We start from the raw sequence: 24700 nt of genomic DNA, 5'->3' as shown, positions 1-24700 counted from the left end.
GCTCCTGGCACATCACAAGTGGCAGTTCGCTTGTGGCCATTTTGTATCTTATTGTTCATCATTGCTCCAACTGCGCATGCATGCAGTTATTTTTAGTCCCTTGTATAGTTTCTTTGTATCTGTCGCTCAAGGAGACATTTGTCCAGGGGCAGGAACAAGCACTCCTGTGGAGGGTCCCAGGTCCCAGCCTATCTCAGTTTTAGCCGACAATCTGCATCTTAAACATGTTTTCCTGGTGATCCTGACTCCCTCTCTGGTCTCCCTGTCTGAGCCCCGAGTCCTGCTGCTATGGGAGAGGCCTGTGTCTTACTCACTGGGGGCCCCACAACTGGCTCAGGGCCTGGCACCCACTGGCTCCAGAAAGACTAGACTTCGGAGCTGTGTAGACAGGAACTCCAGCCCAGCTGTGCCACAGAGTGGCTTGGGCAATGGCTCACCCTCTCCAGCTTCACTGTCCCCATCTGTAACCTCACCATGGGGGTGGAGAGTGGTTGGGTTGGTCAGTCTTTAAGGCCTTGCAGCTTTGAAGCTTGGTTGTTGACCCTCAGAAGGTTGAGCCCAGCCCAGGGATCCCTTTCCTCCCGCACCAGGAGCTGGAAACTGGATGTCTTAGGCCTCTGATGTCAGTCACTCACTCAAATTCATCAACTATGGATAAATTTACGTATCATCCATGTAAATTCATCTGCTGAAACTAGGAGTTGCTTCTAACTAATGGAAGTTGGCAAAGGTGATGGGAAGTCATTTCTTTGATTAGGTTACATTACACAAGCCTCCCTCTTAGAGGACTGGAAATTCTCCTTGCTGGCTTGATGAACTGAGCTGCCATTCTGAGGAAGCCCAAGTGGCCGGGAACTGTAGGCAGCCTCCAGGGTCTGCAGGTGGCTTCCAGCTGACAGCCGGCAGAACCCAGGGCCCTCGGGGGGGCTGGGGTTGGGGGAGATGCGGGAGGGTCAGCAGAGGCCAAGCCTCAGAGTCCATGTGCAAAACATCACTGGTCTCCCCACGTACAGAAACGAAACAGGGATTCCACTTCAGAACAGAGCTTTCTTTTCCGAAACTTCTTTCCTGATTCCATGTCTGGCCCAGACACACTAGGCGCAGCTAACACCGAGGGCTGGGCCCCTACAGCCTGTGGGTGGGTCTGTCTGCACTCACTGTGACTCAGGTCTGCGAGGGAGAAGGGGTGGGAGCAGGGTCGGGGTTCTCTCACACCAGGCCCAGCATCGGGAAGGCTTTCGGGCAGAGATGGAAGGGCCACCCTGACCACTGCAGCGCCCCTAGCTGGTTCACCAATGTGGGATGAGGGGCCCAGCGGCCAGGTCTTTAGCTTCAACTACAGATGCTTCTTCTCCTTTCCTCCTCTGGACCCTAAATTCTCCCCATTTCCAAATCCTTCCTTCCCAGGACATGTGAATCCTTCTCTTCATCTTGCTGAGGAAGGTTCTGGCCCTCAATCTCTGATCTTGTCCCACACACCTGAAAACTGAGGGGCCTGCTTTCCCACCAGTTCTATAATTTGCCAACTGCATCCCAAAGGCGACCAGGTTTCCTCACATTCCAACCTAAGCTGTGCCGCAGGGCTGCCTACCTCCCAGGGAGAGACTAGAACTCTCCTGGGAGAGAGACTCGACACTCAGCCTTGAAAGTATTAATCCACGCAAGCAAATTAGATCAGTCTCCACTGCATGTCTCCCCCAAGAGTGGCATTAGTTAGACCAGGCTGATGCTGTAGAATCACATTAGCAGCTGGGAGATTGGCCAGCGACAGTACGAGCCTGCAGTATAGCCATGCAGGAGGGCGTGAGGTCAAGCAAAGCAGTGACGGAGACCTTGCTGACTGCTGGTTTATGGGGCAGAGCCAGGATTCCTGCTCCTCCCCAGCCCTAGAGCCAATATGTGACCTGTCCCCACCCGCGAACGGGGACTAGAGCAGGTCCCTGCTGCAGGAGGGACAGGGGTGCTTCTGAGGACTCGGACTCTGCCCATATGAAGCAGCTAGAAACCAGAGAAGCTAAGTCCCAAAGCACGAGGCTCCTCATGGTAGAGGGAACACACAGGTCAACTGCACATCTGAAGTCAGGTCCTAGAAGGTCACATCCATCTCCTCTGTGTGGACAGGTCTGCTTTCACTCTGACCACGTCTGCTAGGCTGCCATCTCCAGACCGGATGGGAATTGCACAAAGATAAATGTGACGCCCTGTTTCAACCTGCAATCTAGACCTTCCAAATTCCCTTGCCCCCTCTAAAGGGGCACAGTGGCTGCTCAAGTTTCCTGGCAAAAACTGGCTACCGTGAAAGGTGTTTTGAAAGGATTGCCAGAGGTTTTTAAGAGACTTTTAATGTTGAACTTTAAAAAAACTGCACTTCATCAAGAAGCAATTTACCCAAACATTCAAGTCTCTTCTGGGTCCTTTCAAAATCCTGAGACGGGAGTGGAGAGTGGGTGGGGAGTAACAGTGGTCTCAGGAAAAGGGCTTCACAATGGAATCTGTGAAAGAAGTCTCTTTCAAATAGGCTATTCAAAAAGCATGCTTGGCAGTGACAAAAACCAAGGTGGCCTGCAAAATGGATTTCTTTCCCAGGGAGAGAGTTCCTAGGAATTATCCCAAGTTTTATAACTGGAGGGTATTTGTGATTATTGTATTTTCCCCAAACGATTATGAGCTGGAGCGAGGCTGGAAACCCTGGAGGGTCCTGACCACCAAGGGCCAATAGTCCAGTAACCTGCCAGGGCCAGATGCCAAATTTAAAGAGGCTCTAAGACGACAGACCAATTTGTTTTCCATCTCAGAGATTCTCAGAAGGGATGAGAAGCTGACACAACTGGACTGGTATACAATCCCCCACCTCAAACAAACAAAACACTCACTTGCAAAACTCAAATTTGATGCTTGCTTTTAAAGTTTATTGACAACTGTTTGGTCCCAACACACAAAACAGCACTTGAACCACAGAAAAAGTGTTCAAACAAAGTAGACAGTTAAGAAAAACATCTCTTCCCCCAAGCTCAATCCAAAACAAACAGTGCAAGATGGGAAAGGGGGTTTTGATGATAACTTTTGTCTTTTTTTAAACAGATAAATCTAATCTGGTACATCTTTCCACCCAGAAATAAAGAATTTCGTTGTCTTAATTCTCATACATCATTCTGTCACATCATTCAATTAAACCTCTAGATTAAAAAAAAATAGCAATTGGACTGGCCATTGTGGAGTACATTACGAACACAACGAGCTTCGTTGTATTCTCACACCTTCAAACAGCGATTGTTGGAGTCACACACGCGTCCCAGGCTGACAGGTGACTCCAGTGAACAATTCAACCACACCCACACCACAGCGCACAACTCCAGTCTCTTCTTTGTCTGTTGCCCAAAGAAGCTGCTCTTTGAGGCTGTCCCTAGTGACTTGTAATGGTGCCTCTTACATCTTTAAAGTCCACATTCTTTACCTTCGAGCAAAACTAAAGTCCACGTGTGCAAACTCAGCCTTATGAAATCTCAGAATAAGGCCACTGATGTTCTCAACACCAACTTTGTCACACTGTTTAAAAGCTTCTTACAAAAAAGTGCACCTTTGCATTTTACTTCCTGTCACACTGTGTCGGTAGAGGAAATGCCTTTGGGAGGACTCAAGAGTGCCATGATGCCTAGAAGGCTTTCCCAGGGCCGTTCCATCTTGGTTGGGGCCATGTGCTGAGAACTGGGAATCACTGGCTTCATTTAAAAGATTTGGGGAACAAAAAATCTTACTTGTAAAAATCTCTCAATAGCCCTTATTTTGTGGCATTTTATCAAAATGCTGGCTATGAAATCAGAGCCCATTTTCTGGCTTTCTAGAAGTTACAAAATATAATCATTTCCCCAAAAGAAACCATCTAACTAGTGGAAGACCTTATGCCTACAGGTTTTTTCTGCTCTATGAACGAATCCGCCTTTTTGCCCAACAAATACAACCCATTGTAAATGTCAGGTTTCTCCAGGAGGCGTAAGAGGCTGCCTGTCACCGGATGCCTCAGCCACCTCAAGGCGAAGGTCATTCCACAGGGCAGTGCTCCCTCAAAAGCTGGCTTTTCCCAAATGCCAACATCAGACACCACAAAAAAACCCAAACATGCTTCCAACAGCAAGAAGTAACAGAGTAAAAGCAGACACTATTAAAAGACACTGAGTTAACAGACACAAATACTCACACACAAAGCTTCCCAGCTACCAAAACCAGCTTTAAAATTATGAATACAAGGTTAAGTTGATCAACCTTGGCCTTCCTATGTATAGATAGAATTTCTGTCTCTTCCTAGTGGAAAGAGCATTGATACCGTTCCTGTTAAAGCACCTCCCTCCTCAGCTCTGATTTGTAATTTATGCATTTGATGCATATTTTAGAAAATCAGACTCTCTTCCCAACATTGCCTCTCGACACACAATAATGTGTGTTGGAATTCAAATGCTGACTTTAAATTCATGACACCAAGACCATCTCCTTTTCCTTAACCTAACCCATATCAAACTGGAACTTAACATAAAAGGGAAGCTTAAAACATCCTTGACTTTCTAGAAAGCTCCTAAATGGAACCCCAAAGTGGAAACATTTTTAAAAATCTGTGATGAAGCCACATTTGTCAACTACAGACATAGTTAAATAAAAAACAAGGCACGCTTACAAGTCACAGGGAAGCCAGGAGCCTTCACATCCAACCAGAAAATACATTCTTCCTGCCTCGCCCACCATTCTCCTTCAGTGTTGTGATTGCACAGGATCACAGAACAGGCTTTGCTTCAAAGACACCTCATGCATTTGATTTAATACTGTCTGAAAACATCAGTAAGCAAAGGCTTAGAGACTATATTATGCTACATGTAAGATTTTACCACTGACATGGCTTGATGGAAGTAAAACCACTTCCTCCTTGCTGAGTTCTCACTGCTGTCTTCTTACAGAACACCGTTACACTTCATAGTAACTAACAAAAATTTGTTAAAATATATTAAGGATTCTTTAACAAATGACAGAATTTTTTTTTTTTCAAATAAGTAGGGGAAAAACAAAGAAAAAATTCAGCTCAAAGCTGTGTCAATGTAAGAGAAACAAAACATTATGGAATATGTCTAAAGATGAAGTAACTGGTTTCTAGGGGGTCTTCATTAAAACAGAAAAGGTTTTTTTGAACCCACTTTTGTGTGCAGAATCAGACAGTGCTTTCCCATCCTAATTCTATGTTCAAAACGAGACTCAAAGCTTGGTTATAGGTGCAAAGGAAAAGTTGGCTGCCAATTTTACTCTATTTTTGGGTTGCTTTTTGGCTGGGCTTTCCACAGGGTCCTTGCTGAGTAGCGACTCTGGGGTTTCCGTGGAGAGGCAGGGAGGCACTGGGACAGCTGCTGAGATGCCAGATGAGCTGGAATCAGAGGGCAGGTTTTCATTCTTCATTGGTATTGGAATTTCCATTTTCTCTTCTTGGTTTAAAACCATAATTTCTGTAAATACAGGAAAGCAAACACATTCAGTTCTAGGACCTGCAAAAAGTGTTCGTTTTCAGTTTTCCTCATTTCTCAAAAAAATAATCCCCAAATGTCACACCTATGCCATAATTTACTTATTAGCTCTGTGGCCAGTATTATGTGTCACATAAGTCAAACATTTATAAACTTCATCTCAGGTCTCCCTTGAATTACAAAACTTCAGAGACCTTCGTTTTTGGCTACAAATCAATGCGCAGTGGTTTAACATTTTTTTCCACTTTCTCTGCCCATTCATTCTCTGTCAGGTAGTTAAGGACCCATAAGCCACATGTGACCTAAAGACCTTCAGACCAGGAGGGGCCTTGGTACCAGGGGGCCCTGGCCTATTCCACTGACAGAGTACCGTGCTCTTCGTGCACCCAAGGTGGGGCTGGGGAGGGGGAGTGGGGAGCAGGGCAAGCAGAGATAAGGGGAGAACTGCACAGAGTCAGAAGTACCCTCAAAAATCCAGGAAGTGAAGCAGCCACTTTTCCCAGAGCGCGCACAGGCTGCTCTTTCTCTGGCTGAGCCACAAGTAACTAGCCTGCTGTAGGTACAGAGACACTGCTTGGAAGTGATGTGTCCTTATACCTTGGACTGCCACTGCATGTGCAAGGGGCTCCCGCACCAAAGGAACACAGAGACTGAGGGTGACGGCAGGGAGGCAGAACCTCAGCTCAGCTCTCAGGCTGACTCGCTGGGGAGAATAACGGACAGAACTGCCAGGACCGCTCAGGTTATTTCTCTCCCCGACACACAGGGATGGTTGAACTCAGTACACTAAACACACCAAGGCTACACCCACAGAAGAGCTAACATCAATATCCCACCAAGTCTATGCTTCTAGGGGAACCACCCCCGCCATCGCCACAGCCCAGGTCCAGCTCCACAGCCAGGTAGGTATACGTCTCCTCACTGACTATCTTCCAGATAAACAGCCTCAGCTCTTTCACTGGGTGACGGTGCCAAAGGCTGCTAAGAAGACCGAGGCCTGTGGTCAGCAGGGTCATCTCCTGGACGGCAGTGTCAGCAAAGCGGGGAAGGACCATCCCAACAGAGGAGACGACAAGGGAAGGACCTCGACAGAGCAGGTGGGCCAGCCTCTCAGGAGGCCAGGGACACGACAGAAAGACAAGAGGCCTGGGGCTCCAATCCTGGCTCTGCCTCTTCCTAGCCGAGCAGCCTGCAGCCCATGCCATCTCTAGCTGTGGCACAAGCTGGGGCGCGAGACACAGGTGCCCTCCCTCCCCTATTCACAGTCCCACGGAGCCCCAGTACCCTCTGGAGTCGTTCACCCCTGGGCCAGACCGGGGGTGATGTGTATGTCTGGTGACAGGCGGGGGTTGCCGCTGGAGTTGCTGCACTTTCCAAAGGTGGGGAGCACAGCCCAGGAAGCCCCTGCACGCTCTCCCGTGGGGTCCCCACCCCCAGCGCAGCTGCAGCACCCCTCAAGACTACCATCGTTCCCGTGCTTGCTGCTCCCTCAGCCACCTCGGGCTGTGAGCAGGAACCCTGATAGGAAAAGGGGGTCCTGAATAATCCTCACAGGTATATTTGTGCCTGGAAAGGTAGAGTCTCTCCCCACTCCCATCAAACAGTGAACATCTTGGCATTAAGGGTTTACTGTTTAATTAAATCCACAGAGAAAACCCCACAGTGACATAGGGCCTCCTACCAGAAGGCTCCTGAGGGCGCTCCTCAAACTGAATGAGGTCAGCAGACTGGAGGATGACAGGATCCGGTCTCAGCTGAGGGGATGGCAGGCACGACGGGACAGGCGCGCACAATAGGTCCACAGGGGAGTCGCTGGTCAGGCGGAGGAGCTCCTGCTCCACCGGACAGGGCTCTGGGGGAGACGGCAAGCAGGGCTCCGCTCAGGACTGCGCGGCCTGTGCCTGAAGCCTGCCTTCTCCTTAAGGTCAGGAAGTACTCAAGGTTTAAAAAAAAGCCATTAACAGAAAGGTCTGGGTCACTCTCGGTAGGTGAGATGCCACAGCCAGGATCTCCCGATTTGTGTTCTTAGGAACAAAGGGGCAATTAAAAAACGCTGAGAAAAATTAAAAAACCCATAGAAAGCAGTTAAGTGAGCAAAAGGTCCGAATTAGAAGACTTGGGTCCCAGTTCTGTCACTTCCTCGCTGAGTGCTCTTGGGTAAGCTACTTAACCTCCCGGAATTTCAGTCCTTCATTTGTAGGATGGAGGTAACTACTGCTGAAGGCTGTGCTGACAGCTTGAGAGGATGAGCTACATTAAGGTGCTTTGTAAAAATGTAAAATGCTACATAGCTGATTATCCTATAAACAGAGAGCACAGTAGCACTTGTAACTATTTAACAACTTGCAGAGTCTTAAGAACATAAAATTCTTATATCTAGCAATGGACTCAAAATTCAAGCGAGTTGATTTCTATCTAGTACACAGAAGATTCCACATAAAATCGGGATGACTCGATGTTGTTCTGAGTAATACTAATGCATTACTATCAAGTCTTTCCCAGGAATGTCCTGTGACAAAGACTCTCCCTAACCCAGCTTTAGTCAGGAGTCAGGCTCCTCCAAGCCCTCTTCTCCACCAGACCTTGACCTTGGTCTTCTGTGTCTCGTGTCCTTGCCATGTCCAGTCTTGACAAGAATCTTGAGAAGTCAGTGTAGCAAAAATCCCCCAGCCTTTTGATATCTGATCAAGTTCCTCATCCCACCCCACCCCCAACCTTTGATGTCTAAGTCCTTGGCCTGCCTTTAACAAGAATCCTCTTAGGTCGGCAGGAATCCCCCTACCTTGATGTCTCCTCTTGGTAGTTTCTCAGCCACCGACCCCCTTGCTCTGCTCCTTGACTATAAGCCCCCACTTGTCCTTGTCACATTCATAGCTAAGCTCCATCTCTCTCTCCAAGGGCAGCAGAGTTGACTCCATTGCAATCGTCTTGAAGTATTCTAATAACTGTCAGAATCTTTTTCCTTTAACATCTGAATTATGCTGGCTTATTGTCATTATGGGGGCTGCCGACATCCTTCAAGAACATTAACCGGTCAACCATCAAATGCAGGCCAGTTTTTCTCTGTTCTTAACCAAACACCAGACTCCTTTGGAAAATGCATGAATACTTACCTTTAACGAATGAAAATGACCCAGCGTCGTTCTTCCCCCTCAAACCACCCCAGCTCCACCCCAAGCCATTTCCTGAAAATTTCACCAGCTTTGCTTTGTTTTTCCTCTCTTACCGTCACCACCTGCTCCGAGTTTGAGTTCCAAGGCTGTGCGAGATTCGGGCACCTCCAGGATGCGCTCGGTAGCTGAGGGCCGGGTTTCATGACTGGCAGAGGGGAGACCAAGTGAACTCACACGACCTGGAAGACAAAGAGCACCCATCAAAGGGGGATCAGGGCAAGAACTGCGGCTTCTGAAGGGGGAGGGGATGGGGCTTACTTACTTTTCATGTCATTTTTTAACACTACAATTCTCTTATGACCATGTCCTTTTATCCAGACCACCTGCACACAAGACATACTACTGGTTAAGCAGTGGAAAAGGAGGGGAAATAAGCCCTAAAATTCAGGAAGAGTGTGACCTACTGTGTTTGGTAACATACTTAAACATACTAGGACTTAAAGACCAAATTAACGCCAAGAAAAAATCTTCTACACTTTGTTTTAAAGCAACAGAGGCTGGCAGAAACATGCCGCTTATAAAAAGCTGTAGTCTTAGAAGTTGTGAGACTCAGCTTAAAAAGTACTCTTTATGGCTCTTTAAAAACATCACCTCCCAAACACCAGAGCTGGTATATAAATGAAGCTAGTTCTCATGTGGGAGCTCTTACCGTTTTTTCCAGATACTAAATGCACCTTAAAAGAATTAATGGCTCTCCCACGCCCCTCAAGCTAAGCTCATTACCCTGACCATAAAACAAGGGCCCCGACCTAATAACGCTGCCCCCACCTCCGCCAAGAGAGAGGCAGCAGTGGCCCTTGGCTCCCAGAGCCCCCCATGTGCATCTGACACCAAGTCCCTCATCTCGGCTCCCAAGCTGTCCTACCCTCGTGTCTCTTCCTACTTCCTTCACTCAGGCTCAAGCCCAGCGTAGCGCTCACCTGGGCCTCCACAGTGGCAGGCCCCTTGCCAGGCTCCTCCTCTCCTCCTGGTTCTCTCAACTCTACCATGGACAGCAGCCCCATGGCGCTTCCTACAGCAGCCCCGAGGCTCCTCCCCTCTCTCCAGTCTTGGCCTCCATAACTGAGCTCTTATTTCGCTGAGAGGCTCCAGCTCGGGAGCTCCACGCTACTTCTCACTGCTCTGCATCTGCTTACACTGTCTGCCCTCTCCCCTCTTCGTCACGTGGTTGATTAACTTCTACACATCGTGAGGACTCTGCTCTGGGATCCCCCGCACCTGTCCTCCTCAGTGCCCACCGACGGCTGCACTGACCACACTGACTGTCACCTGCTCAGATGTCTTGACTCTCCATTACCCCATACCTTTCTGAGGGCAGCGTCTGGGACTCACCCACCTCGCACCTAGGAATTTAATGAAGGTTTGCAGAATGAAGGAGAAATGCTAAAATCATTCATTTTTCTCCAACGGTATGTATGTTTTGAAAGGATCAGTTCAAAATGCTGCAGTTTCATTATTCTGTCCGAGAGTGAGCCTGTGGCTCTCCAGGAGGACACCCTCCAAGAAACTGAGAAAATACCCACCTGTGGGATCGCTCCCAAGAGCTCCTCAACACTACTGTAGCCATACGTCTTGGGTTGCAGTGTTTCTCCGACATACTTGGTATAGGCCATGGAAAATTCATGAAGGAAAAGCTGCTGGTAGTGGTAAGTATGAAGCAAAGACCGCACGTTCTTGGCAAACAAATACAGACTTGTGAGCTTCACACACTCCTCTGTCTTATCATTAGTAAAAACCTGGTCCAGGAGAAAACAGCAGCATTAGAAACTTCCAGAGTGACTGGTCCTGCATCCTAGAAGTGAGGGTCTCTCAGAGAGTGAAAAGATGCCAAGTCAACTTGAAAACGTGCAAAAAGCCAGGGAGGAGGAGCGATTGATTCAAGGATCTCCTCCAAGAGAGGGCTATAGCCTTGAGTCAACTCGGGTTCTATTTGTAGGTGTAAGGCAGCAGAGGTCTGACGAAATAGTGTGTCAGAAAGGAAGGAAACTGGTAAACTGAGATCTCAAACGAAAGGAGGCAGTGAAGAGAGAGGGCAAACCCCTAGGTGGACAAAGGGGCACCAAGACAGTGGGGACCGAAGCCACTAAACGTCATCTCCCCAAGGAACACCGTGATGCAGGACAACAACATCACTATTCTTAAAACAACAACAACAAAAGCAATAAAGGGAAAAAACCCCACAAAAACCTTTTGTCCTCAAGTAAGCAAATCTGTTTACCATAAGCCTTTCAGTCTAACATGCCCTCACTGAGATCTCCTAGAGAACAGATCTTTCCCAGCCTTAGCTGGCCATGGAAAGCCTTTGGTCCAGGAACATCCACTAATATTGCCTAGAACATCCACTAATATTGCCTAGAACTAGTGTTCATATAATATATAATTAACAGAGTTTAGAAAATGTTCGATTTGATATTGTGAAAGAAAACCAGAGCTGGATAGTAGTTAAAGTGGAAAAAACAGATTTTCTTCAGGACTATTGCAACAGGGTATAAGTGTAGGTGTCCTTTTCAGATACAAGGAAAAGTGAGGACTTATAGCCAAGGGGGGCTGGGGAGAGGGACATCCAGGGTAGGGGGAATTCTTGTTAAACTGACCTAACAGGATTCTTGCAGAAGGTAAGCCAGGGTGATCAGATACCAAGGGTAGGAGACTCTCTCTAAAACTGGGCCATGTGGGCCCATCAAGGATAAGGGCAGGGCCCAAAGACAAAGTATAGTCTAGAAAGTGGCTCAGGGGAGACTGTTTGGCCAAGGAGAGAGTTTTAAAATTATTTAATTATTGGTCACATGGTTATATGATAACAATGGTATAATCATTGTTTTCTTACATTGCGGGATTTATTTAGTTAATATTCTATTTAGAATCATTTTCTTTTGGGGGACTGGTATTAAAGTTACTTTGGCTTCATAAAAGAAGTGGTGTGCTTCCCATCTTTTTTTTTTTTCCAAGTGACCTAGAAGTGGTTTTTAAAAAGTTGGAGTTATTTTTTAGGTGAGTTAAAACCCAGTTCTTAACCATCTGGTCCTTGTGCCTTTTGTCAGTGGTAAAATTTCAATGACGTTCAGTCTTTTTTGTGTTAATTGGTCTAATTTTTAACTTCTTAAAAATCTGGAGTCAATTTAACTTTTTTCCTCAGGATCTTACCTATTTCCTCTAGGTTTTTATATTTGTTGTCCCACAATTGCACACAGTATTCTCTTACTATTCTTCTAATCTTGAAGTATCATCCTTTTTTTTTTTTAAACTGCACCATGCGGCTTGTGGGATCCTAGTTCCCTGACCAAGGATCGAACCTGGGCCCCCTGCAGTGGAAGCATGGAGTCCCAACCACTGGACTGCCAGGGAATTCCCGAACTGCAATTCTTTTTTTTTTTTTTTTTAATATTTATTTATTTATCTATTTATCTATTTATTTATGGCGGCTGCGCTGGGTCTTCGTTGCTGAGCACGGGCTTTTTCTAGTTGCGGCGAGCCAGGGCTACTCTTCGTGGTGGTGCGCGGGCTTCTCTTGTTGCGGAGCATGGGCTCTAGGCGTGTGGGCTCGGTAGTCGTGGCGCATGGGCTTATTTGCTCCGCGGCATGTGGGATCTTCCCAGACCAGGGATCAAACCCATGTCCCCTGCATTGGCAGGTGGATTCTTAACCACTGCACTACCAGGAAAGTCCCCCCGAACTGTGATTCTTGAAAGGCCACCTGGTGACCAGCCAGTCAACCTTCCTTTCTGCCCTGTATCTGACTGACAGACCACCACATAAGCGATCTCCTTCAGAAAGAGGTAACAGCAGCAGAATCTAGCCTGGTACAGGAAAAAGGCACCCCAGTCTAAGAATCTGGAGGCCAGGGCTTTCATCCTGGCTTGTCACTTGTTTGGGCAGGGTGCCTGCACCTGCCAATGCCTCTGTCTGTCTATAAAATGACCAATCAGTCTAATCTAGACCATTTAGTGATCTATAAATACCCAATACGACAGTTTTCATTATGGTGGTTCCAGAACCATTACCATTCATACCTCAACTAAGTAAGGCAGACTCTTCAGAAGTTCGGTCAAAGTCATGAACCCATATTCACAGGGGTTGAGAGGAGTACTGTGGGTGGTTTCATAGTGTCTCTTGAGCTCATCAACAGAAAGATGGGCAGTTCCCTCCCAAGACATCAGCAATACCAGCAGTTGGGCAGTGAGAGCACGCAGAGACTTGCGGTTGATCAGCTGAATCTGTTTGCCAGATTCCATATCAGCAACCTGGGAAGAACAAGAATGCAAACTTTTCAGAACTCAAGAGAGACAGCCTGGGTCATACCTGGTTCATCTAGTTTCACTTTGGCAAACGAGACCAAAAGAGGAAAATCTCTTAAGTTTTTCTCTTAAACTGAAGTAAAGTGAGTGGGTTTGCTGTAGCTTCTTTGGGACCCCAGATCAACACTTCAGACCAACTGCAGCAGAAGTCATTCTCTCCCTGCCTCCCTGCTGGTCCATAACCAGAAACTTCCATCAACACCACCGCTCTCCCAAGAGAAGGAGATAAGACCGGCCAGCTGACATCCATTGGCCCAAGCTTGTGAATTAAGGGTTGGTGTTCTCCGAAAGCAGGAGATGGTTAGATTGCAGGCGACCCTCCACAGAGCTGCTCTGCAGTCGACTTGCCCCACGTGTGTGTCCCAGGGGCTAGACACAAGGCCTTCTCTGTCCAAGGGCAAGCCGCATTCTTACAGCCCATAAGCACTTGGAAAAAAGCTGGTATTTCATGTCTGACTATATGTCTACTTCTCGATTTTTTTCAGATTCTCAAGGAGATAAAGGGTTTAACTGATTAAGTGCATTGGGAGGGAAACCTTGTGAAAGAGACACAGCTTATCATTTGGGGACCAAACAGCATGTGAAGCATGTGAAGAAACAAACATTTGGTGGCTGAGACCTGCAGGCCTTGGGCATGGTGTGGGTGGGAGGGGGGCCGTGTCTGTGAAGTGAGCCATCATGGGAGTGAAAACAGGCAGAGCTTCAGGACACAGGCTGCTCAGGCCTGGGCAGGTGAACCACTGCTCACTATCACGGCTGTTTTCCCCTTTATCTGATTTCCAGCCAGGACCACGGGTCAAGCTCAGGGGCTTTGGACCCTTGGAGGCAGAGGGTGGGTGGCATTTGAGGAGCCAGCTCAGTACCAGTTTGTCTTTGGAGCCGACGCCCACCCAGAGCCAGGGCAGGAGGCTGGTGGGTCAACCCTGACTCCACTCATCGTGGTTATGGATCTGTGAAGATTCACACTACGGATTTCCTCAGCAGACCTGGGGTTTAATCAATCAACAGATACAAGCCCAGGGGAGTCCGAGTCATCTTCTTAGATGCCCAGACTATTATTAAGAAGAAATAATAAAAACCTGCTTGATGCTACTTAGATACATCTCTTGATTCTCGACCCAGGCTACACATTAGAATCACCTCGCGAGCTTATCTGTGCTCTGAGGCTCAGAGCACACCTGGCCTCATTCTATAAGAATCACAGAGGCCTCAGTATTTCCCAGAAGCTCCCCGGGAGACCGCAATGTGCAACCAGGGTAGCAAGCTGGAGCCGCTCCCATCTTTTCCCACTTTAATGCTCACATCCGAACGTCCCGGTCATCGGCCCTTATTCATCACAGTCGGCGGTCATGGCTTAGTCTTCCGATCCACCGAAGCCCTCCAACTGCCATCACCCTGAGCAAATGAACATCCAGGGGGCCTGTCCCACACCAGGGCCTTCAGCTCCTCTAAGTTCTCATCTCCAATGACATTCTCTTCTACTCAGTTCCACTCCAGACCCCACCCCAGGCCACACTGGGGACCTTGTCACGGCCCACTTCCAGAATCACTCATTCGAACCTCCCACACGTCCTGCCTGAAGCAGATGCCAGGGTTGGAGACAAGAAGGCGATCCGAACGCTCAATTCTTATGTTTCTTCAACTTTGCCAGCATGGACTCCTACTTCCTCCCGATTCACGAGCCCTCTCTTTTCTTCACTTTTCCTCTTTTATCCATCTTGGCACTGATAGGCCATTAATTCATGAACATTCCTGTCAATACTCTTAGCTACACTCCTTTGTCCCTATGTCTTTTCATTGCACCCATCTGGCAAAATCCCACCTTGAACCCAACGCTCTGCTTTCCCTGAGTCTGTACCCAAGCAGCCACATCTCCACTGTCTCCACAGGAAACCTGCGTGCACTCAGCCCCAGGGAGCTCCACGCTCCCAGCACCCCTACGGCCTCCCTGATCAGGCCCCTCTCCTGCTCACCACTGACAATTCAGACCTTCTCAGCTCTTCAGTCTGGAATCCCGTCTCTCTCTCCCTCTCTCTAAGCAGTTGCTCTCACCTTGTACTTGACAGAGGAACAGCTCTGGGAAGGTAATTCCCTCTTTTCCTGGTGACACACATCAAACTCCCCTACATCCGCCTCCACCCTACCCGCTTCCCTTTTGTCAAAATACTAACGTCAGAGCTGTCCCTCCTTCCACTGAATGCCAATTCCCACGCCTGTGGCTCCCTCAGGACCCTCACCCCACCACCCTTTCTGGCCTTTGTGTATCAATCTCTCTCAAAGAGAGCCTTCTCCGCAGCTCTCAGACACGCCCAGGCTCCCCGACTGGAAAGAACAGCCAGCGAGCACTCGCTGGCTCAGACCCGCAGTCTCCTGCTCTTCTCCTTCACAAGCAAACAAACCGAACAGCTGTCTAGTCACCAGCTGCCAATGTCTTGCCCCCGCCGCCTCCTCGTTTCTCAGCCCACTCAGTGCGGCTGTGGTCCCATATCACTGGCGCCGATCCGGCTCCGGCCGGCAGCACCACGTACCTGCACTCAGCTTGGCCCCGCGGTCACTAAGTCCTGTCTCACCTGCCCTCTCAGTAGCACCTGGTGCTGCCGACCGCTCCTCGTCCTTGGCCTTGGACGTTCCCCACTCCTAGTGTTCTTCCTGCTCTCCGGCCTCTGCATCCCTGCCTCCCACGAAGGGTCCTCCTCCTCTAACTGCCCAGCATAGAAACAGACTCCTTCCAGACCTGTGACTGGCGATGCCACCACTTCGTACATTTTCCTTCCACTTCTTCCTCCTTGTAGTGAGTTTTCTTGGTCCTGTGGTGGACGCAGCCTGCACACTGTTCAGCTGCGCTGCCCAGGACTGCAAAGGTCAGTTCAGCACAGGCTGGGGAAGAAGAGGCAGTCACCCTCTCCAGTCCGGCCTCTCCAGCAACCAAGGCAACTCTGAGCCCCAGCCTGCTCCTAAACCTACTCCATAAGTGAGTCAGAATCCGGAAAGGACAGCTGTGATTTCAGTCTCCCCAAAACTTCGGAGACAAAAATCTGTGTACAAGGATCCAACTTCAGGTCAGCAGGACTGAGACTGAGACACCCAAGAATAAACACCCTGGGATAAACTGGCGACTTCGCAAATGTTCACAAAGACATTATTTTGGCGAGGCCACTAAAAGACACACAAAAGCAAGACCAAAAATCTAAACTGCCAAACCCAAGTCATCTCCTATTACCCAAAAACGTATTAAAAACACAAGTTGTGAAACAACAGTAAGCAGTGCAAGGTGTAAATACAGAAATGCTAAATCACACACAAACACCCCAATGAGGATTATGCCACTGCAAGTCTTACTACGTGGAAAAAAAAAATGTTACCTTTACAACATGGCAGAGTTTCTGTGTTAGAGCCAAAACTGAACTGACATCGTAGTCTTGGAGACGAAATGTGTAACCAAAAGTCTTAGCATATTCTGTAAGCAGATCTGTCATCATAAGGCAGTTATCTTTTTGGGACCGAAGGAGTTTAACAAACTGGGCAGCTAGAGCTTTGAACCGTTCAACCTCTGTCAAAGTAAGGATTTTTTCTTCTCCACATTCCAATACCTTGGAAAACACACAGGAGGAGGAAAGGGAGAACCAGTTATGACTGTTCACGGGATTAAATGGCATAAAATATATACAATTAGGAACTAAGAAGCACTTCAGTGTTCTTTAAGGGATGTCAAATTTCAGTTTTGCAAGATTAGGAAGTTCTGGAAATTAGCTGCCCAACAATATGAACATATTTAACACTGCTGAACTGTACACTTAAAAATGGGCAGGTCGGTATTTTACCACACACACAAAAAATTTTTAAGCACTGCAGGGGTCAAAGATGGTAATAGTAATAAAAATCAACAACAGAAATCTGGTTTAACTTAGCGATGACTTAACAGCCAAGCATTTGCATCACCTCGTGCACTCATGCCCACCTCCAACAGAAGAGATCTGAAAAATATGGGGCTCATGAGAGAAGATTCAGTTTATGAAACAAACTATGTAATCCTTTTCTCAACAGATAACCTAAAACTAACCTGAAGAATGATTTCTTTATTGAAGGAAAAACCACATTTACCTAAAAATACTAGGAAGCCAACAACACAGCTTCTCTGACTGAAGTATTTCAAATTTTCATCCTATTTCATAACTCCCTACTGCCCAGGCAAACAGGTCTGAAAAAAATTTTTTTTAATTCCCCCTTATATTTTTCTGAAAGATATAATTTAGAATTTCTTCACTTACTTGTAAAATATCAGGTATGGCTTCAAAAAGTTCGAGTAGTTTGGTAAACCCATAGTATGCAAGTTTGCACTGCCGGCCAAAGTGGTGATGGTAAGAGGGGATAAATTTATTAAAGGGCATCCGGAAATGGGGTTGGTGTCGCAGCAAATCTACAACATCCTTGGAGAACTGTTTTGTCCTTTCTATTTCATCCTGGGTACGTTCTTTAAAAAAAAAAAAAACCTCATAAACCACAATCTTCTTCTATCCATTTGTGCTTAACATTATTAGTGTAGTTAGTCCTATGCACTGGTTACAAGAGATACCATCTCTGCCTTCCAAACACACACAACCTAAAACAAACACACTCTGCTCTTTCCAGATGGTTTTCAAATTCAATCAAGGGCAGAACACCAGGAAGTCATGATACACATACGCACAAATACACACCTATATAATTTCAGCTTACAAACTAGAAATAATTTCTCTAGCCCCTCCACCTCCCCACACCCACTCCACATATATGAAGATGACACACATACATGTCTCTATACTTAAAAAAGTAATCTAGAAATTATTTTACTAAACCACACTTCTGGATATTAACATGCTTTGTTTATTCATCTGATCTTCGGTTAAAATTGCTAGCAGCAAAGAGTATCAGGCACCAAAAGTTTAACAAAATCACAGGAGAGAAAAGTTTAAACTTAGATTTCTGTTTCTATTAAATTTTAAATTAGAATTATGAAAAGACTGGCATTAGTCATTTTAGCTTTGGAATACTATGATTTCATGGACATCAGTGTTCTGCAAGAGCACAGTTTAAGACCCACTGACTGATAAGAGCGGGAGAACACGACTGTGTGTAGATTTAATTTTTCTGTCCTAGTTCCCACCCCAGACCTCAACTGGAACTACTAAAACGTGGAAGATGAAACATCCATTTGAGTCTTCTTTCCTTCTCAAGTGTGTTATCTCAGAGTTAAAAAGAAGAGACAAGCAACAGCCACGGTAACTGACTCAAGTGGATAATTACAGCATAAACAGCCAGAGACAGGCTGAAGGAGACATTTTCAGAAAGTGCTCGTTATGCCCTTTTTTCCCCTTAGAGTGAATTCTGAAAAAATAGCCTGGTTTTCTTCTTGACAAGTGGCTACCCCACTCTGAGGACGCTAGGATCCACTGCCTGGCAGAGCAGTTTTCACACTGCACTTTCCATGGAATCTTCAGGAATCACAGAGAAGGAGTGGGAAAGTGCATCCCTTGTATGATTCCATGTTAAAATGACCACTGAGACAGACAACTTTCTTTCAGCAAATTTAAGTCACATACCTCTTTTGGGGATACAAATCACCATTTCATTATCTTGTTGGGACAAGCAGATGGTTGTGTCTGGAATCTCTGATACGATATCAATCAACTCACAAACACCATATTCGGTGACATCCCAGTCCTTTGAGAAACACCTAGGTTTTAACCATGGAAATGGATGAAGAATGAGAAGTAGCATTTGCCAAACTAATTTATAAGTTTTCCAAAAGAATGATAAATGGAGAAGTTAGATGATTATTTTAAATTTGGGAGAACAAGTGTTTTAAAATATTTGCTTTCATTTTTAAAATAAATACCATATGCTAACACATATATATGGAGTCCAAAAAAAACTAATAATGGTCATGAAGAACCTAGGGGCAAGATGGGAAAAAAGACGCAGACCTACTAGAGAATGGACTTGAGGATACGGGGAGGGGGAAGGGTAAGCTGGGACAAAGTGAGAGAGTGGCATGGACATATATACACTACCAAATGTAAAACAGATAGCTAGTGGGAAGCAGCCGCATAGCACAGGGAGATCAGCTCAGTGCTTTGTGACCACCTAGAGGGATGGGATAGGGAGGGAGACAAAATAAGGAGGAGATATGGGGATACATGTATATCTATAGCTGATTCACTTTGTCATAAAGCAGAAACTAAAAATAAAATAAAATTTGCTTTCATTTTTTTCCCTTCTCATCAACTCACCAATGATAAGCCTGCGTGAATTCTCTCACAATGACTTGTTTGCTGGCTTGGGATTTGAGAAGTTTTAGTAAATCCTGAGTAAAGCGCTTCACCTGGGCCCTGTGGGTAAGGGTCAGCAAGCGTTTGGAGCCCATTCCAAGAATCTGCAAACCAAACACTTTGGTTATTTATACTCATGAGACCCTGGCAGATTCTGACTTTCTTTTTGATGGTGCGCTCTCTCTCTCTCTCTCTGTTACCACTCTCAGAGAACAAATCCTTTTACGTATGATATCTGCATTTTGAAACACACAGACCAACAAAATGTAGGTGTCAGAATGAACAACTGCTCACGTGCCTGGGACCCTTTTTTCCTTGCACACTCTTTCCTAAATAGTCATGAATACAGAAATAAAAAGTATGTTATCAGCCTGGACAACTAATTTTGTCTTTAAAAGACAGCTCAAGTTTTGCAGGCCATTTTTACAAGTGGGAAGCTATTATAACACCTTAAGTTAACAGGCAAAGACTCCTTAGGAAGCACTGTCAGGCTCCAGCCCAGTAACTGGTCTTGAACTCCTTCATAAGAAAGGTAAGCCCGCGTTACAGCAGCTCCTGTGTAACAGGCAACAATTCTGGAGAGGACTCTGCTAGGAGGAAGGAGGGCAGTCTATAGAGATGAGAAGGAAAGTACTCCTCGGTGCACTTAGGGAGTTCCTTTGGAAACTCACAGCTTTCTGAAAAACTGAGAAGCCACATCGTGTATAAAACATGTGTATAAAGGAAGTTTTTACAGGATGTTTGCTCTGAGCTGACTTCTTAGGGATTAAGTTACCAGCTACCCTGTTTCTTTGGTGGAGATAGTCAAAGCCACGGAGGAACATTTCCACTGTTAAATAAGCTCTTAGCACTTCTTACCTGCAACACATGAGGCACTGCTTCTAACAATTCGATCAGCTTGGAATATCCATAGTCTGATACCCGGCATTGCTTTGCAAAATGATGGTGGTAAGATGGGATGAAATTACTAATCGGTATGACACAGGATGGCTGGCTCTTCAGTAAATCGATCACTTCTCTACTGAACTGGATCAGCTGGGGGTTACCCACAGGACTTTTAGAACGAAGAAGCCAAGGATCTAAATATGGGGGGAAAAAAAGGAACAGGCACAAGAGATAAAGCATGACTGCAGCCGATGAAAGAAAAGTAACTAACCTTGCATTCCCTTGCTTGAACTCAATAATGACCGAGCACACAAGACCAAACAGTCGCTTTACTTCTCAGCTGCTAAACCCAGGTCCTCTATAACCAACAGGCTAGCCCAACTTCTTTACAGGCTGGCAAATGCTTCCCCAATACTTCTCGAAGTCAAGTTGCCAAAGCAAAGCATGGTTCACCATAGTGTGAACTTAAAAGGGAAGTGCAGATACACAGGTAGTTTCCAGCTTATAAACTGGTTGTATGTCAAAGATCAATTTGTAACTTGGTCACTAACATACTTTCCCACAGAAACAAAGTTATAAATGGTCATCATGCAGGTAGCCCAGAAGGGCCTAATTAACCCAGAGAGGGGCTGCAAATGTTGTCTAGGAAACTATGGAAAGCAGTGATGTAAAACTAGCATGAGATAAAACTAAGAAACAGGTTTTTGCAATTATCTTGAATGTTCATCTAATTAAGAAGTTTTAATTATTTTATTTATACAAGTGTAAATAATCAGATGGAAACCTTTATAAGGGGATAGTGGGCTAATGACACAGGGGAAAGGAGGGAGCAGCATAACAAGACAGGATGGGGAAGGTGTAGGCCTCAGGGGAAAGGTAGGAAGAAGCTTCGGTACAAACAGAGCTCGCTTGTTATCCTTACCTTTCTTCCTACAGGGAAGGGGGAGGTGGGAGGAGAAGAGGATGAGGAGAAAAGGAGGAAGTGTTGGAGGCCAAAGAGAAGGGAGAGTAGATATGAAGGCAACAATTCACAGTGCTGTGCACAGGTAGCAGGATTAGACACCTGCAACTCAGGGGGTGGCAGAGCTCAGAAACTCATCCAAATCTCGGTTCAAATATCCCAGTCCCGTACATTTAGAGTTAAATCTATTTTCACATTGATCAAAGTCATAAATGTTGATCAAAATAAATTTCCAAAGTAAATACTCAGAGATATTTCCTTCAAATAGCTAAAACTATTTTTAAAGGGCAAGCCAAAAAACCTTTACAAAATTAGATAACTAGAGAGACTTGTAACTATGGAATTTGGATTTTAAGTTTTTTAATAATTTATGCTGGTACTTTCCAAAAGTCTAGCTCTGCCAAACCTTTAGCACTCTGGAGTTTTTAAAAGATCAAAGGAGACACCCACGGTGTTTTATGACAGGCAAACAGTGCTGCTCTTTAAGAGAAAAGCCAACAGCCTGGACCAAATACCTGAAACCTACCTGTGTTTGGAGGCGGGGGCTTGTTGTGAATCCACTTAACTACTTTGATGCCATTCTGTGCAGTGGCGATGTTCACACCTGGCACGCAGGTGATGAGGTGTTCCAAGGGAACACCCCCCCCTCGGTTTTCCTGCACTACTTCTAGATCACCAAACTCTGCGGCATAACAATCTGGAAAACTGAAGTTGGGGGAGAAACAGGTTAATTAAAATAATGGAAAAGCAAAGCACTTGCCAAACAGATGCCTGCCTTTATTTTAACACATCCATTAATAAATAATTTCTGTTAAGATGCCCATGATCTGGGTTTCAAAGTTAAATTACGGTCCTAGAGAGGCAATCACTGTGGCATTTCTCTCTTTGATGCATTCTGATGGTATCAAAAATTCCTGGGCAATTTTCTAGCAGAGGGGGTTAAAAATAAGGCAACAGGGTTGCAAGTTCAACCTCCTCTAACATATCAGTTTGGTGGTTTTAAGGCAACTTGGTTCTGTGTTGGCCCCTCTATTAAGCCTACCACGTGGCCCATGGTGTGGCTGAAAGGACTTCTGAATACTTTTTTCCTACAAACGTTGAAATCTACAACTATTTGAGACCGTGCACTCTCTCGCAGTACTTGTGCAGAGCACCTCTAATAATCTTTTCTCTGTGGAGAAGAATCTGCCCTATTCATGCTGATGTTTCTAAAATTCAGCACAAACACAATTTCTTGTTGAAATATCGAGTGAATGGATCCCATTTCAGATACACTTCGACTACAAGTGGTACCTAAAAACGTAAGGCTGAAGCCTGGTACAGTGCGTGCTTGGGGAGAGGTGCAGGCAGGTGGCGGACTTTCTATAAAGAGGAGGACTAAGGTGTCACAATGGCTTTGACACGGTCACCTTAATAAAGGCACGGTGCCCTCGTGTGTCTGCAGAAGACTATGAACCTGGGGCGCGAACGTCTTCAGCGAGAGAATCACAAAAGGAATCTTGTAAGAGTCTGGATCAAATTCATGTTCACTGCCGAAAAGAGAACAAAACAGATGACATTTCTCAGTGGTCTAAGACGTTCCCAAGGTAATTCTAACAGATGCTCCACGACCTTTTACAAAAGGATTACTTCTCAAGGGAAACGGGCAATCTACCTGAAATCCTTATTGGGACAGTGCTGCCTGCAGACAGGCTCGTGATATTCTAACTCTTCAAATATAATTGGGCTGCAGTTTGTTGAGGAGCCGTCATGTGACTGGGAAGACCCCAAGGGGCTCTGGCGGGCCTGACTGCTGGGTAAGAGACACACCAGTCTGCCATTTCCTTGTTCACGGATTGCGACTGTGTCTGTTAGTTTATACAAATCTGACACATTCAACCTGTGTCCAAACCTAAAAGCAAGGAAAGAGAGAGATGCTGACTTAAAGAGAACGTTTTTCTTTGTACAGAAATTCCTGACCTGTTTAGATAAAGCTCTATAACCAAGAATGGTTCCCCTGTCTCTTTGAAAAGTAAAACTGGGATAATTCTACTATAAATTTATTCACCATCAAACCAGTGATGCTTGGCACTCCCTTCCAGTCGTCCCTGGCCCATTGCCCATTACGGTGATTATATATATCATTTGGTACCTAGCCTCCGACCCCACACAGTCTCTGTAAATGCCTCACCTAATTTTCTGAGATGGAAAACTACCAGCCATGACCCATTTCACCTTGGCCTCCCCTTCACTTCCAAATCCCTCTGTAATACTTCTCACCATCTCTGCTCCTCTCCCCAGAAGAGGTATACCCCTTTTCAGCTAACCCTATGCTTCAGCCCCCTGACCTACACTAGACTGGACTCCCCAGTCACCACCCTGACTTGTGTCTTTCATACTTGGAGCTTAAAGGCACAGGATCTGAAGACAGATTTGAGTTCAAATTCTGACTCAACCTATGTGACCTTAGTCAAGTTATATAACCAATCTAGGCCTCAGTTTTCCCATCTGTAAAATGGGGTGACAATCCCTACCTCACAGGGCTGACGTGAGAATTAAATGTGGCATGTATGGAGACAGCTTAGCACAGAGTAAGTGCTCATTAAATGTTAGCTGTTCCAATGGTCTCTTCCCAGTGCCCTGCCTACACGCTCAGATCGCCCCATGACCAACACCAGTCTCAAATTCCAGCCCCCACCCCCTACACCGCCCCACTCCACTTATGTCCAGTCTTCTCTGTGCTTTCACTCAGTCTAGAGCTCTCGCGTCTTCCCTATAATGGAAACAGCTGGTCTCTCAGGAGTTGCCTCTGCTGTTTCGCCATCCAGTCTGCCATCCCCTTCCCTCCAGGACTGTCTCCACAGGACTCTTCAGAGTTGGCTCTCAAGTCACCAGTGGCCTCCTCCTCCTCCACCCCAAACCTCACACCATGTTCTCAGGCCATCCACACCCTCCTGATAACACTCTGGCCTCTGGGTTCTCACCGGCTTCCTGTCCCTGGTTGCATTCCACCCAGTTCTGCCCTTTCTCTAGTTCTCCCTCTCCTCTAAGTTCATCTGCTCCCATGTCTTTCAAGATCATCTTTAGGCAAATAACTGCCGTATCTTCAGAGCTGACTTCTTTCCTGAGGGACTCCGAATGAGCAGAAGACCACCTGAACTCTCTGCCCAGATATTCCAATAGCCCCCTAAAACTCATATGCCCAAAGCCAAGATCAAAAACTCATTGTAGGGCTTCCCTAGTGGCACAGTGGTTGAGAGTCCGCCTGCCGATGCAGGGGACACGGGTTTGTGCCCCAGTCCGGGAAGATCCCACATGCCACGGAGCGGCTGGGCCCGTGAGCCATGGCCGCTGAGCCTGCACATCCGGAGCCTGTGCTCCACAACGGGAGAGGCCACAACAGTGAGAGGCCCACGTACCGCAAAAAAAAAACAAAACAAAACAAAACTCATTGTAACTCCTGGATATCCCTGGTGGCACAGTGGTTAAGAATCCACCTGCCAATGCAAGGGACATGGGTTTGAGCCCTGGTCCAGGAAGATCCCACATGCCATGGAGCAACTAAGCCCGTGTGCCACAACTACTAAGCCTGCACTCTAGA

At 46.4% G+C, this 24700-nt stretch overlaps 2 protein-coding genes across 5 annotated transcripts in view; one reads left to right on the top strand and one right to left on the bottom strand.

Moving 5' to 3' along the window:
* Positions 1–6509, top strand: part of BMERB1 (bMERB domain containing 1) — a 135724-nt gene extending 129215 nt beyond the window's left edge. The window contains exon 5 of the mRNA XM_082857712.1: positions 6435–6509. Coding sequence (XP_082713838.1) covers positions 6435–6438 — 4 coding nt within the window. The 3' untranslated portion in view covers positions 6439–6509. The remainder of the gene's footprint in view (positions 1–6434) is intronic.
* Positions 2899–24700, bottom strand: part of MARF1 (meiosis regulator and mRNA stability factor 1) — a 40792-nt gene continuing 18990 nt past the window's right edge. For 2 of the 4 annotated variants that reach the window (XM_082857701.1, XM_082857702.1), the window contains exons 14-27: positions 22775–23011; positions 22530–22649; positions 21647–21825; positions 20133–20353; positions 19236–19378; positions 18546–18679; positions 17235–17437; positions 16329–16556; positions 12682–12912; positions 10195–10407; positions 8934–8994; positions 8725–8850; positions 7180–7350; positions 2899–5480 (exon numbers count right to left, since the gene is read on the bottom strand). In XM_082857701.1, the coding sequence (XP_082713827.1) occupies positions 5236–5480; positions 7180–7350; positions 8725–8850; positions 8934–8994; positions 10195–10407; positions 12682–12912; positions 16329–16556; positions 17235–17437; positions 18546–18679; positions 19236–19378; positions 20133–20353; positions 21647–21825; positions 22530–22649; positions 22775–23011 (2512 nt within the window). In that variant the 3' untranslated portion in view covers positions 2899–5235. The remainder of the gene's footprint in view (positions 5481–7179; positions 7351–8724; positions 8851–8933; positions 8995–10194; positions 10408–12681; positions 12913–16328; positions 16557–17234; positions 17438–18545; positions 18680–19235; positions 19379–20132; positions 20354–21646; positions 21826–22529; positions 22650–22774; positions 23012–24700) is intronic. The other 2 variants (XM_082857703.1, XM_082857704.1) reach the window with 2 other exon arrangements.

The sequence above is a fragment of the Leucopleurus acutus genome (assembly GCF_964270905.1).
Source record: "Leucopleurus acutus genome assembly, chromosome: 16".
NCBI classification, from domain to species: Eukaryota; Metazoa; Chordata; class Mammalia; order Artiodactyla; family Delphinidae; genus Leucopleurus; species Leucopleurus acutus.
This window is presented reverse-complemented; position numbering and strand designations above follow the sequence as displayed.